General features: G+C 42.2%; 1 protein-coding gene and 1 long non-coding RNA gene across 4 annotated transcripts in view; one reads left to right on the top strand and one right to left on the bottom strand.

Moving 5' to 3' along the window:
• LOC122557690 overlaps positions 1-6175 on the bottom strand; it is a 19867-nt gene extending 13692 nt beyond the window's left edge. Inside the window, exon 1 of the long non-coding RNA XR_006313911.1 lies at positions 5935-6175. This is a non-coding gene — a long non-coding RNA (uncharacterized LOC122557690). The remainder of the gene's footprint in view (positions 1-5934) is intronic.
• A 153-nt stretch (positions 6176-6328) lies between these two features.
• The window catches only part of LOC122557689 (cat eye syndrome critical region protein 2 homolog), an 88409-nt gene continuing 82167 nt past the window's right edge, over positions 6329-12570 (top strand). For all 3 annotated transcript variants that reach the window (XM_043705536.1, XM_043705535.1, XM_043705538.1), the window contains exon 1: positions 6329-6618. In XM_043705536.1, coding sequence (XP_043561471.1) covers positions 6481-6618 — 138 coding nt within the window. In that variant the 5' untranslated portion in view covers positions 6329-6480. The remainder of the gene's footprint in view (positions 6619-12570) is intronic.

Below are 12570 nucleotides of genomic sequence, written 5' to 3'. Positions count from 1 at the left end.
CCGTGGATACAGCCTTAGAATTAGAGGGGGTAAGTTCAGAACAGAAATGCGGAGACATTTCTTCAGTCAGAGAGTGGTGGGCCTGTGGAATTCATTGCCACAGAGTGCAGTGGAGGCTGGGACGCTAAATGTCTTCAAGGCAGAAATTGATAAATTCTTGATGTCACAAGGAATTAAGGGCTACGGGGAGAATGCGGGTAAGTGGAGTTGAAATGCCCATCAGCCATGATTGAATGGTGGAGTGGACTCGATGGACCAAATGGCCTTACTTCCGCTACTATGTCTTATGGTCTTATGTGGGAGTGTGTGTGTGTGTGTCTGTCTGTCTGTCTGGGGTGGGGGGTTGTGAGTGTCTGTGAGAGAGAGTGTATATGTGTGTGCATGAGTGTAGAGTGTAGAGCGGTCCAGGACATTCGACACATGTACACAGACACACACACACCCTTACAGACACACACTCCCATACTCACACATGCATTTTCTCAGAAACTTAGACCACTCTAAGAATGCCAGGAAGGGAAGGTGGGTTGTTGGGGGGGGGGGGGCGCGTGGACCTGACCAGGTAGTCACAGAGGAAACGGTCTTTGCGGAAAGCGGAAATGGGTGGGGAGGGAAATATATCCCTGGTGGTGGGGTCTGTTTGGAGGTGGCAGAAATGTCGTCGGATGATGTGGTTTATACGAAGGTTGGTAGGGTGGAAGGTGAGCACCAGGGGTGTTCTGTCCTTGTTAAGGTTGGAGGGTGGGGTCTGAGGGCGGAGGTGCGGGATGTGGATGAGATGCGTTGGAAGGCATCTTTAACCATGTGGGAAGGGAAATTGTGGTCTCGAAAGGAGAAGGTCATCTAGTGTGTTCTGTGGTGGAACTGGTCCTCCTGGTCCCCTACCACCACAGGAATTGCAAATCTTGCGCCCACACCTCCTCCCTCACCTCCATCCAAGACCCCAAAGGAGCCTTCCACATCCATCAAAGTTTTACCTGCACATCCACCAATATAATTTATTGTATCCGTTGCTCCCAATGTGGTCTCCTCTACATCGGAGAGACTGGACGCCTCCTAACAGAGCACTTTTGAGAACATCTCCGGGACACCCGCACCAATAAACCCCACTGCCCTGTGGCCCAACATTTCAACTCCCCCTCCCACTCTGCCAAGGAAATGCAGGTCCTGGGCCTCCTCCACCGCCGCTCCCTCACCACCTGGAGGAAGAACGCTTCATCTTCTGCCTCAGAACACTTCAACCCCAGGGCATCAATGTGGATTTTACCCCACTCTGCAAGCACCCTGCCTCTATTCCTGATGAAGGGCTTTTGCCCGAAACGTCGATTTTCGGGCAAAATTTGCTCCTCGGATGCTGCCTGACCTGCTGCGCTTTTCCAGCACCACTCTGATCTAGACAAAGACCCACATGCGCATATACATTTTGTGGGGTGAATTTGTACTTGCAGAGTTACATTGTACTTTGCTCAAAAACTGCATGAATTCATGTAAAACTCTGTTATCTCACTTTTTAGATTAGAAATAATCTAAACATCAAGGCATAGACAGAGAACACAGGGGGCTAACACCTTCAACATATTGTCTAGCTAACATCAATTGTTACAGTTAACCTGAGAATGCAACTTTAAAAAAAAAGGTTTTGTGATTTACATATGAAAGAAGTGAAACTATCATGGTATTCGAACAGATGAAGACTCAACAGACAATCAAGGTATTTATTCAATGTATAATTTCAGTTATATCACACTGTAAATTTTTGCTGTAAATTCTGTGCCTTACAATTGTGTGCTGCACAACCACCTGATGAAGGAGCGGTGCTCTGAAAGCTAGTGTGCTTCCAATTAAACCAGTTGGACTATAACTGGTGTGTGATTTTTAACCATGTAATTGTTATCATGTCTGTCAGTAGCTTTCTACCTGCTTCATGTACAATGATAGAGTAGGGTAGGGAAACATGTTAGCAAAATCCTGCAATTAGCAAATTGTACAATTGACCACCAGTTTTTTTTTGCAGAAATAAAACTGGAAATACTCAACAGGTTTGACAGCATCTGTGAAGGAGGAAACAGGGTTAACAGTTCTGATGATGACCTTTCGTTGAAACTGATATGACAATGCTGCTCCTTTAACAAGGTTATGTTGTCCTTGGTTTTTTCAGAGGGTTAGTAAAGGCAGAGGTTCCGATATGCCTGGGTTTATCTACTTGAAGAAGCTTTTAAGTGTTTTTTAAAACACTTGTACAAGGAAGGGGGTGTGGCCAGTTATCCCAGGGTTTGATTTGGTTTGTTTTGAGGCTGCAGGTCAAGGAAACAGTGCCATGCTGATCCTGGAGAAGGGCTTGTGCCCGAAACGTCGATTCTCCTGTTCCTTGGATGCTGCCTGACCTGCTGCGCTTTTCCAGCAACACATTTTCAGCTCTGATCTCCAGCATCTGCAGTCCTCACTTTCTCTCTCTGACATCTCTACTGTAAGAATCTGTGTTTGAATTTACCTTTTTAACAAGGGGGTGTTTATAGGGATGTTGCAAGTATTTGGCATAGCATCATTAAGTTGCGATAGAATCGATTGGGTTTTCAGATAGGTTATGTTATTCCATTTTGTTCATATATGAATAAATTGTTTTATTTAAAGCCGAGTGGTTGGGCCAGCTGCATCACTCCTGGAGTATCCACTATTCACCTTCTTAAAACAACTAGAAAAGTTAGGGTCTATGCTACATTCATTAAATATTTTGAGGGCGTTTGGCCTGGTCCATAACACTGGAGAACAGAGATAGTGAAAAAAACGTCTTGCAATTCTGAAGAGATTTCTTTCTCTGTTAATGCTGTTAGACGTGCTGAGTATTTCCAGCAGTTTTCTTTTTTTACATTTCAGTGTTATATCTTGTATTAATTCTAGTTGTGTTGTTTGAAGAGTATTGGCCCTGATCAAAGAAAGAGGCCATTCAGCCCATCAAGACTGCAACGACCCTGCAAAGGTCATCCGACCCAGACCCATCTCATCCCCATAGCCCCACATTTACCATGCTAATCCACCCAGTCTGCACACCACTGATCACTAAAGGGCAAATTAGCAGGGCCAATCCACCTAATCTGCACAATTTTGGACTTTGGGAGGAAACCAAAGCACCCAGCAGAAATCTATATAGACGCAGGGAGAATGTGTAAACTTCAGACAGTCACCAAGGCTGGAAATGAACCCAGGTCTCTGGCACTGTGAGTCAGCGGTGCTAACCACTGAGCCATCCACAATATCAGCAAAGTTAGGCCTTATTTAAATTTAATTTAAAAATACATGTCTGACATAGTATTACTTTTTCGACATTATATTTCTACAATACATTTGTGACTACACTTCAAAACTACTTAATTTAAAGCAGAATCCTTTGGACATCATGAGGTCTTGAAAGATGTTTCTGAAATGCAAATTCTTCAAGACCTACTTGACAGGTCACTGACATTCTGCAATCAAAATCCCATTTCAGTTAAGTAATGTTTAGGGTTTATCTTATCTATATTGTTTCCTATCTCCATCAAAAAAACCCATGCTTCATCTATAACCCTCTCAGCTGGAACCCCAACTCCAATCTCCCCTTTCTTCTCAGGTCCTTAGAAGTGTTCTTGCTTTCCAAACCTTGCTTATTGATCCCACAATATTCCAAATGTTTGAACATTCTTAATCATGCCTCTATCCAAACAAAATTGAAAGGGTCCCAACCAAAGTCACAGATAAGAAATAAGGGCACGAGTAGACCATTCAGCCCCTTTAGCATGCTCTGTCATTCCATATGATCACGGATGATCTGATTGTGGACTTTACTCCATTCTTCTGCAAACCTTTCATATCCTTCAAATTTCTGAAATCAAATTTACTCTTGATAACATCTCTGAAATGACTGCCAGACTACTCAGACCTCTTGGCATCATGGTGGCCACCAACACACTAAAACAGCAGCTAATGAACTTGAAAGACCCTATACAGATAACAAGCAAAACTTATGTCATTTACCAAATACCGTACAAGGACTGCACGAAACACTACGTTGGACAAACAGGCAGAAAACTAGCCACCAGGATACATGAACATAAAATAGCCACAAGACGACATGACCATTCCTCACTAGTATCCTTACATAATTAAGGAAGGACACCACTTCGACTGGGACAACACATCCATATTAGGACAAGCCAAACAGAGACATGCACGGGAATTCCTGGAAGCATGGCATTCCAACCGAAACTCTATCAACAAACACATCGAGGTAGACCCCATCTACCAACCGCTGAGAAAAGAAGAAATGACATAACCAACCCAAAGAAACCCAAACATAGAAATAGAAAGCAGGAATCAGCAGCGGTGCTTCGTCTGGAGGCCCACTGAAGATGTTACCTCAAAGGGTGACGAAAAGTCTTCAAATGAACCTTCCAGCTCAGCGAGCAAACCTACATCCACTTCCAGCATCCGCAGTTCTTTGCCTTTTTTAAAAATCAGAACACATTTATTCTGATCGCCTTCTGTTACTCATCTTACACCTTCTATTGGCAACTTTATTTCCCTGTCCTTCTCCCTCTCTCTGCGAAAGCAGACAAACCCAACATCTTGCACTCTAATCACATGGCACCCTTTGAAATATGACACCTCCAAGATGTTTCAGATAGAGGTTCAAACGTATTGTTCAACTGATTTTATTTATTCACAACAATGGCCTTAGTTTTCCCAGAGACAAAAAAACTGTAGTTGCTGGAATCCAAAAAAGACAAGCATGAGGCTGGAAGAACACAGCAGGCCAAGCAGCATCACGTGGAGAAATTGACGTTTCGGGTGTAATCCTTCTTCAGGACTTGAAGAAATGTCAACTTCTCCACCTCCTGATGCTGCCTGGCCTGCTGTGTTCTTCCAGCTTCCTGCCCGTCTATCTTAGTTTACCCAAACTGGCATTATTGCTGCATTGGTGTTTAAATTATTGTTCTTCAAGATATTAAAATAAACTCCAGTTGATTTTGACAGGATGTAGTTGTATGCTTGACCTTCTTTACTCACTGCGCTTCAAACTTCTTGGTACAATATGTGATGCGGTTAGGAAGTCTTTGGGAGACATGGTACTATGTGTGAGTTATTCTTTTAATGATTGGACAAAGAGGAATACAACGTGAAAGGCAAAGTTAGTATACAAGAAGATCCTCTACTACATAGTTGAAGCTTTTTTCTCTATTCCAGGCTACCATATTTGTTGAGCAAAATCTGAATTTCAATCCTCCATTGTTACAATTTCTACAAAGTTCAAAATTGCACATTTTTTTCACAAGTATGTTCATGTCTTTTAGTTACCAATATTAATTTATGTATATGATATATTTCAAACACGTCAATGTCAATTTTATGTTCGGTTTTACACTGCCTAATTGGACGTTTCGATTATTATAGTCAGATTGAAGGGCCTTTTTATAAAATATCCCTCTTCTCATCTGTCATAAGATTACCCTACATTTCTTGAATATTAAAACTTTCAAACAGAATGCACTATCTTTAATGACCATATAGCTTAGCTTGCAAAATTCTGTGGATAAATGAATTCATGACTAATAGGAATCCCTGAAAACTGCCACTGGAAAACGTCGGGATGTGTTCAGTTTCAAAGGTGTTCAATTCCAAAGGCCTGTTGACGGTGCAACCACCGTTCTAAAACTAATCAAACATTAAAATAAAGTTTGTTTGTTATATAGAGATAGCCTGTGATATCGTAGCAGGTTTCGCCCCATGACATAATTACAAATTTAACTATACCCATGACTTCACAATTTAGAATTATTCCTTTAGTTCCGCTACTGCAGAGGGAGACAAACACCACTTTCAAGATGGTCTTGCATTTCAGAAACTCACACATAATGATGCCATATATTAACAATCAGTAACCGTATAACAACCATGACTAACTTGGGGAGCGTCATGTAATCTGTACTGTACAAACAGGCATGCTTCAAATGGTCGCGAGCCGGCCGGCTCAAGATTCCAATTGTAACGGGTTGACTTCCGGTTCCCTGGGCACCTACAATCGTCTAACCCACAGGTGGGGGAATAACATAAAGAAATATTAAAGCACGAAAGCATAAATAAGACAGCAGCACAATAATGCAATAATTAAATAAATAATATTTAGTAATTAATCTTTGCTGTGTCTGCCAGTATGATAAGTAGTTAAATTGCCTCGACTTTATTTGGGTAATGGCCTGAGAAACCCCCTCCCCTGAGTTGTTGGATGGTAGGTGCGGCGCAGCGCGGCGCGGGCCGGTCAGGCTGTTGGTCACAGTCAGTGAGAGCCGAGCGGCGGAGGCGGCAGCAGCAGAGTCGGAGACTGTTGGAGCTGAGTCGGAGAAGGACCGGCTGAACAGAGAGCAGTCGAGCCGGTGAAAAGAGGGACCGAGCGGGCGGCTGTCTGTGTGCGCGTGCGTGTGTCCCGGGCCGGATGGGAGCGGCGGCTCCATGGCGCAGCCGGGCTGTGTGAGGTCGAGAGGCCGAGTGTCGGCGGAGAAGCTGCGCTCCTGGTGGGAAGTGCCGGCCATCGCTCACTTCTGCTCCCTGTTCCGGGCTGCCTTCTCGTTGCCCGACTTCGAGATCGAGGTAAATCTTTGAACCGAGGCCGAGGTGTGGGGTGTGGGAGGTGTGGGGGGGTGAGGGGGATGATGGGCCGTCGTCCTGGCCTCCCTTCCGCCCGCACTGAGACACTGCCTTCACTCGGAGAGCGGCCGGTAACGAGAAGGATTTGACGCCGCGTTCTGTTTCGGAATCGGGCGGACAGGCTCTACCCCGGCAATACTGCCGCCTGAATTTCCAAGGCCTAGCCTCTCCCCTTGACCCCTACCCCGACCTCGGCTTCAGATCTACCATTGGGATTGGGAACCGGGGAATTCCACCCTTTTCCTGCGGCCTTCGTTTTAGGGCTTGTGTTTAATCGATGCTTCTTCCACCTCGGCTTCAACTAGTATTCCTTGTTTGTTGCCAACCTTTTGTGTTTAGTTATTGTTTTGCCTGTTCCAGCTTTAGGGTTGGGTTTTAATTGGCTGCTTTCACACGGGGTTCGGTTTAATTGTTTTCTGCTTTGAGGTTTACTTATCATCCTGCTCGATCTTTAGGTTTGTTTGTCCCAAACACATTCCATTGCTAGATTTACTATTTCTTTTAGTGTCATCTTGAGTATGTTACTATAAAATCCAGTTAGTTTGAATAATCCGTGATTTAAGAGGATTAAAATCCTTAAACTATTCCTGTTCATACATTTGTTTATAATACAGTATTGATTCAGGAAAAAAAAACTTCTTTTTATATATATATATATGTCGTTTTTACGACCACCGGATGTCTCAACGTTCTTCATTTCTGCCAAAGCACTTTTTGAAGTGTAGTCATTGTTGTAATATAGGAAACGCAACAGCCAATTTGCACACGACAGTGTGATAATGATCAGATTATTTGTTTTTGTGATGTTAGCTGGGTGATAAATATTGTGCCAGGATACCACTGATACTTTCCCTGCTCCTCTTCAAGATTAATAGCGTGGAATCTTGTAGATTCGTTAGGTGCGGGATGGTGACGGGTGCAGACAGCGCCTCAGATTAACGTCTCATCTGAAATACACCCATTCTGACACTGCACTCCCTTGTTATTGCAGTGTTGTGTAGTGCTTGAGTTTTGTGCACAAGCCCTACAGTGGGACAGAAGTGAGTTACTACCAGCTGAGTTACGGTTGGTACTGATTCTATTTAGTGTCACGTCTGTACAATGAATTATGATGATCATGCTGCGTGTCTGTGTAAAAAAACTCACTATTTAATTGTGGCAATGTTGCAAATGTTCCTTTTCATTATTTTTGTTTGACTATTGAGGCTTAGTGACTCATCTGTAATTTAAAGCATGACGTTATTCTTTTTGTAATGCATCTGTGTAGGCGAGCTGTGGGAAATGGTGAAAACTACCTTGAGTCAGCAGAGGCAGTGACGTTGTAATGTTTCCTTTTAAGCAAGGTGTTGATGAAGAGTCTCACAGGCTTATGTGGCTGTAAAACTTACTATTTCATGAGCCGTGACCGAGAACAGCTTATTTTATTGCTAATGTGTTGCATTCGGTAAAACAGTAATTTCCAAAATTAAAGCAAGCGAAAGTGGAGTACTTAAACCAACCAGGAGAAGAGAACTTAACCCTCACATGCTATTTAATTTTTTTTAGTTAAGTTTCTAGACAACTTAGTGTCTACTCTTGGATTATAAATTGTTTTCATTCAATATGAAATTAACCCTTGTTGTATTCACGAAGGGAGGTATCACAGCACAGAATATAAATTATTTCCTTCTGCTGCTGTCAGATTTAATCTGCTATCTATCTGATTGTGGTCTCCTACACACTTTGTGTGCATGAGCAATCATGTTAGTTATACTGCTGTTGTTGCTTTTTTTTAATAGAAATAAATATTTTGAATACATGTAGCAACTTTCAATACCTTGGGTTGACTCGAAGCACTTTACAAAGCTAATTAAGTACTTATTAAAGTCATAGAGATGTACAGCACGGAAACAGACCCTTCAGTCCAACTTGTCCATGCTGACCAGATATCCCAACCCAATCTAGTCTCATCTGGCCCATATCCCTTCAAGTCCTTCCTATTCATGTACCCATCCAGATGCCTTTTAAATGTTGCAATTGTACGAGCCTCCAACACCTCCTCAGGCAGCTCATTCCATACATGTACTACTCTCTGCATGAAAATGTTGCCTCTTAGGTGTCTTTTATATCTTTCCCCTCTCACCCTAAACCTCTGCCCTCTATTCTGGACTCCCCCATCCCAGGGAAAAGACTTTGTATATTTATCCTATCCGTGCCCCTCATGATTTTTTAAATCTCTAGAAGGTCACCCCTCAGCCTCTGACACTCCAGGGCAAACAGCTCTAGCCTATTCAACCTCTCCCGATAACTCAATAAAGGAATCCATACCAAACATCGCCTTCACAAGTCTATCTACCTGCGACTCCAATTCTAAGGAACTGTGAACCTGCACTCCAAGGTCTCTTTGTTCAGCTACGCTCCCTAGGACCTTACCATTAAGTGTATAAGACCTGCCACGATTTGCATTCCCAAACTGCAGCACCTCATACTTATCTGAATTAAACTCCATCTACCACTTCTCAGCCCATTGGCCCAGCTGATCAAGATCCTGTTGGTAATCTGAGGTAACCTCAGCTGTCCACTACACCTCCAATTTTGGTGTCATCTGCAAACTTACTAACTATACCTCTTATGCTCCCATCCAAATCGTTGAGATAGATGACGAAAATTAGTGGACCCAGCACCAATCCTGGTGGCACTCCACTGGTCACAGGCCTCCAGTCTGAAAAACAACCTTCCATCATCACCCTCTGTCTTCTACCTTTTAAATCAGTTCTGTATCCAAATGGCTAGTTCTCCCTGTATTCCATGAGATCTAACCTCGCTCACTAGTCTCCCATGGGGAACCTTATCAAATGCCTTACTGAAGTCCAAATAGATCACATCTACCGCTCTACCCTCATCAATCCTCTTTGTTACTTCTTCAAAGAACTCAATCAATGTGAGCCATGATTTCCCACGCACAAAGCCAAGTTGACTATCCCTAATCAGTCCTGGCCTTTCCAAATACACGTACATCCTGTCCCTCAGGATTCCCTCCAACATCTTGCCCACTACTGACATCAGGCTCACTGGTCTATAGTTACCTGACTTGTCTTTACCACCTTTCTTAAACAGTGGCACCACGTTAGCCAACCTCCAGTCTTCCGGCACCTCACCTCTGACTATCAATGATACAAATATCTCAGTAAGAGGCCCTGCAATCACTTACCTAGCTTCCCACAGAGTTCTAAGGTACACCTGATCAGATCTTGCGGATTTATCCACTTTTGTGCATTTCAAGGCATCCAGCATTTCCTCCTCTGTAATATGGACATTTTTTCAAGATGTCGCCATCTATTTCCCTACATTGTATATCTTCCATGTCCTTTTCCAATGTAAATACTGATGCAAAATACTCATTTTCTATCTGCCTCGTCTCCTGCAGCTCCACACAAAGGCCGCCTTGTTGATCTTTGAGGGGCCCTATTCTCTTCATAGGTACCCTTTTGTCCTTAATGTATTTGTAAAAACCCTTTGGATTCTCCTTAACTCTATTTGACAAAGCTATCTCATGTCCCCTTTTTGCCCTCCTGATACTCCTACTGCCTTTATACTATTCTAAGGATTCACTCAATCCATTCTGTCTATACCTGACATATGCTTCCTTCTTTTTCTTAACTAAACCCTCAATTTCTTTAGTCATCCAGCATTCCCTGTACCTACCAGCCTTTCACCGTAACAGGAATATACTTTCTCTGGATTCTGGTTATTTCATTTCTGAAGGCATCCCATTTCCAGCCGTCCCTTTACCTGCAGATATCTGTGCCCAAACAGCTTTTGAAAGTTGTTACCTAATACTGTCAAAATTGGCCTTCCTCCAATTTAGAACTACAACTTTAGGTCTGGCCTATCCTTTTCCATTACTATTTTAAAACTAATAGAATTATGGTTGCTTGCCCTAAAGTGCTTCCCCACTGACACCTCAGTCATCTTCCCTGCCTGATTTCCCAAGAGTAGGTCAAGTTTTGTAACTTCTCTAGTGGGTATATCCACATACTGAATCAGAAGCTGATGGCCATACGTGGCCACAAACAGCAATTTGTTAATGACTGGTAATCTGTATTTTAGTTGCATTTTATTGAATGGGACATCAGCATTTGGGAAGAAACCCTCTTGTTTAAAAAAAACCTATTTCATATCCATCTAAGAGGGCATCTGGGACCTCAGTTTAAAAACTCATCTGAAAGATGCTGCCTCAAATGGTCCTGCACAATTTTCTGTCTCGGTTTGTGGAGTGAGGCTTGAATCTATGGTTTTCTGATTTAATTTGGTTCTTCCAGCTCATTGCTACCTTGTAGTCCAATACAGCCAAACTTCTCCATGACTCTCATTGCTGATTCACTCTCTTGCTGACTCATTTCTATACAGCAATTGAATTTCTCAGCAAATTGAGAAATTTTCATGATTATCTTTAAAAAGGACATTGCGTAATGCAAGCAGTTCCCTTTAGCATTAATACTTTAAGGAAGCACTTTTGAATATTGACTGAACATTCAATGTTTGCAGTAATATACTTTCATTAAGGTATTTTAATCAAAAAAAGACAAATAATAGCAATGTGGATTAAAGAACTTTAACGTCTGGAACTTTAACCTCTGGAATTAGAAGACACCTCTTTGTTGGCAGGAAATTTGTTACAGTCATCCAGTAGTGAATGATCTACATGAATTCAGTTTGTCATGCATAATTCCATACTTTTAGTGGAACTGCAATGTTAAGTCTGTATGATGCCAATTTTTACCTCAAAGGACCATTGATATGAAAAAGTAATAGTGATCCAGTAGGGACTTCTCCTTTCATGATGAGATTTAAGGTGAATTATAATGTAGATCCAGATAATCCATGCTGTACTCAAGGGACTTGATGCATTGTATGAAAATAAAAGCATATAGAGAAGCAGTGTTTAACTGGTTCATCAAGATTGCCTCTGACAGTCACAATACATTAAGTGTGATTTAAAACACCCACATCCACCAGCATCATGTAATCTCCTGAAAGAAGCACAAATCATTGCGTTCCATGGTGTGGGTGTTGGTGTCTGGAAAATTCCTCTGCATGATCAAAATTAGCTCAAGAAATCATTGACCATAAGTTACATTGATTAAATAAGGCACAATGTCTTAAAGCACCAAGCACGTTAGAGGAACACATTCAAACACAATTGGACATTGCTACACAAAAACTTTAGGGCAAATAAGCAAAAGATTGGGTGAAAAATAAAATTGGTTAAGAAACACTGATTTTGGGAGAGAATCCCAGATTTTGGGACCTTGGTATTCAGATGTCAATCAGTAGTGAACTAATTAAAATCTAGGCTGCTCAAGAGGACAGAATTGGACGAGTACAGATAGCGTAAAAGATTGTAAGTCGGAGAAGATTATGTATAGGATGGATTAAAGTTACAAAATGAATTGGAAACAAAAATGAGAGCAATCAAGTCAAGATATCTCTTAACTTGGTCATTTTGGGTCAATGGATCCAGGTTTGATGGTGGGCAGGGACTTGATATGAGTTAGGACTGTGTGGCAGCTTGGATGATCTCAGGTTTAAGGTGACTTTGTGAGATGCCTTTCAAACCTTTGTTGAAATAGTCAAGCCTACATCAAAGGTGGGAGGTACCTGGAACATGGTGCCAGCTGAGGTGGTGGAAGCAGATACGATAATGTTTAAGAGGCATTTAGACAGACACATGAGCAGGCAGAAAATAAAGACAAAATTTTATTTAAATGGTGATGCATTGGGAAATGTAAATGTTCAAAGGGATCTGGGTGTCCTTGAACACCAGCCAATGAAAATAAACTGGAAGTGCAGCAAGTAATTAGGAAGACAAATGTTTTGGCCTTCATTGCAAGAGCATTTAAGTTCAGAAGTAAG

Source organism: Chiloscyllium plagiosum, chromosome 16 (genome assembly GCF_004010195.1).
Source record: "Chiloscyllium plagiosum isolate BGI_BamShark_2017 chromosome 16, ASM401019v2, whole genome shotgun sequence".
In the NCBI taxonomy this organism is placed as follows: Eukaryota; Metazoa; Chordata; class Chondrichthyes; order Orectolobiformes; family Hemiscylliidae; genus Chiloscyllium; species Chiloscyllium plagiosum.
Note: the sequence above shows the minus strand (reverse complement) of the source record. Positions and strands in the feature narration are given on the sequence as shown.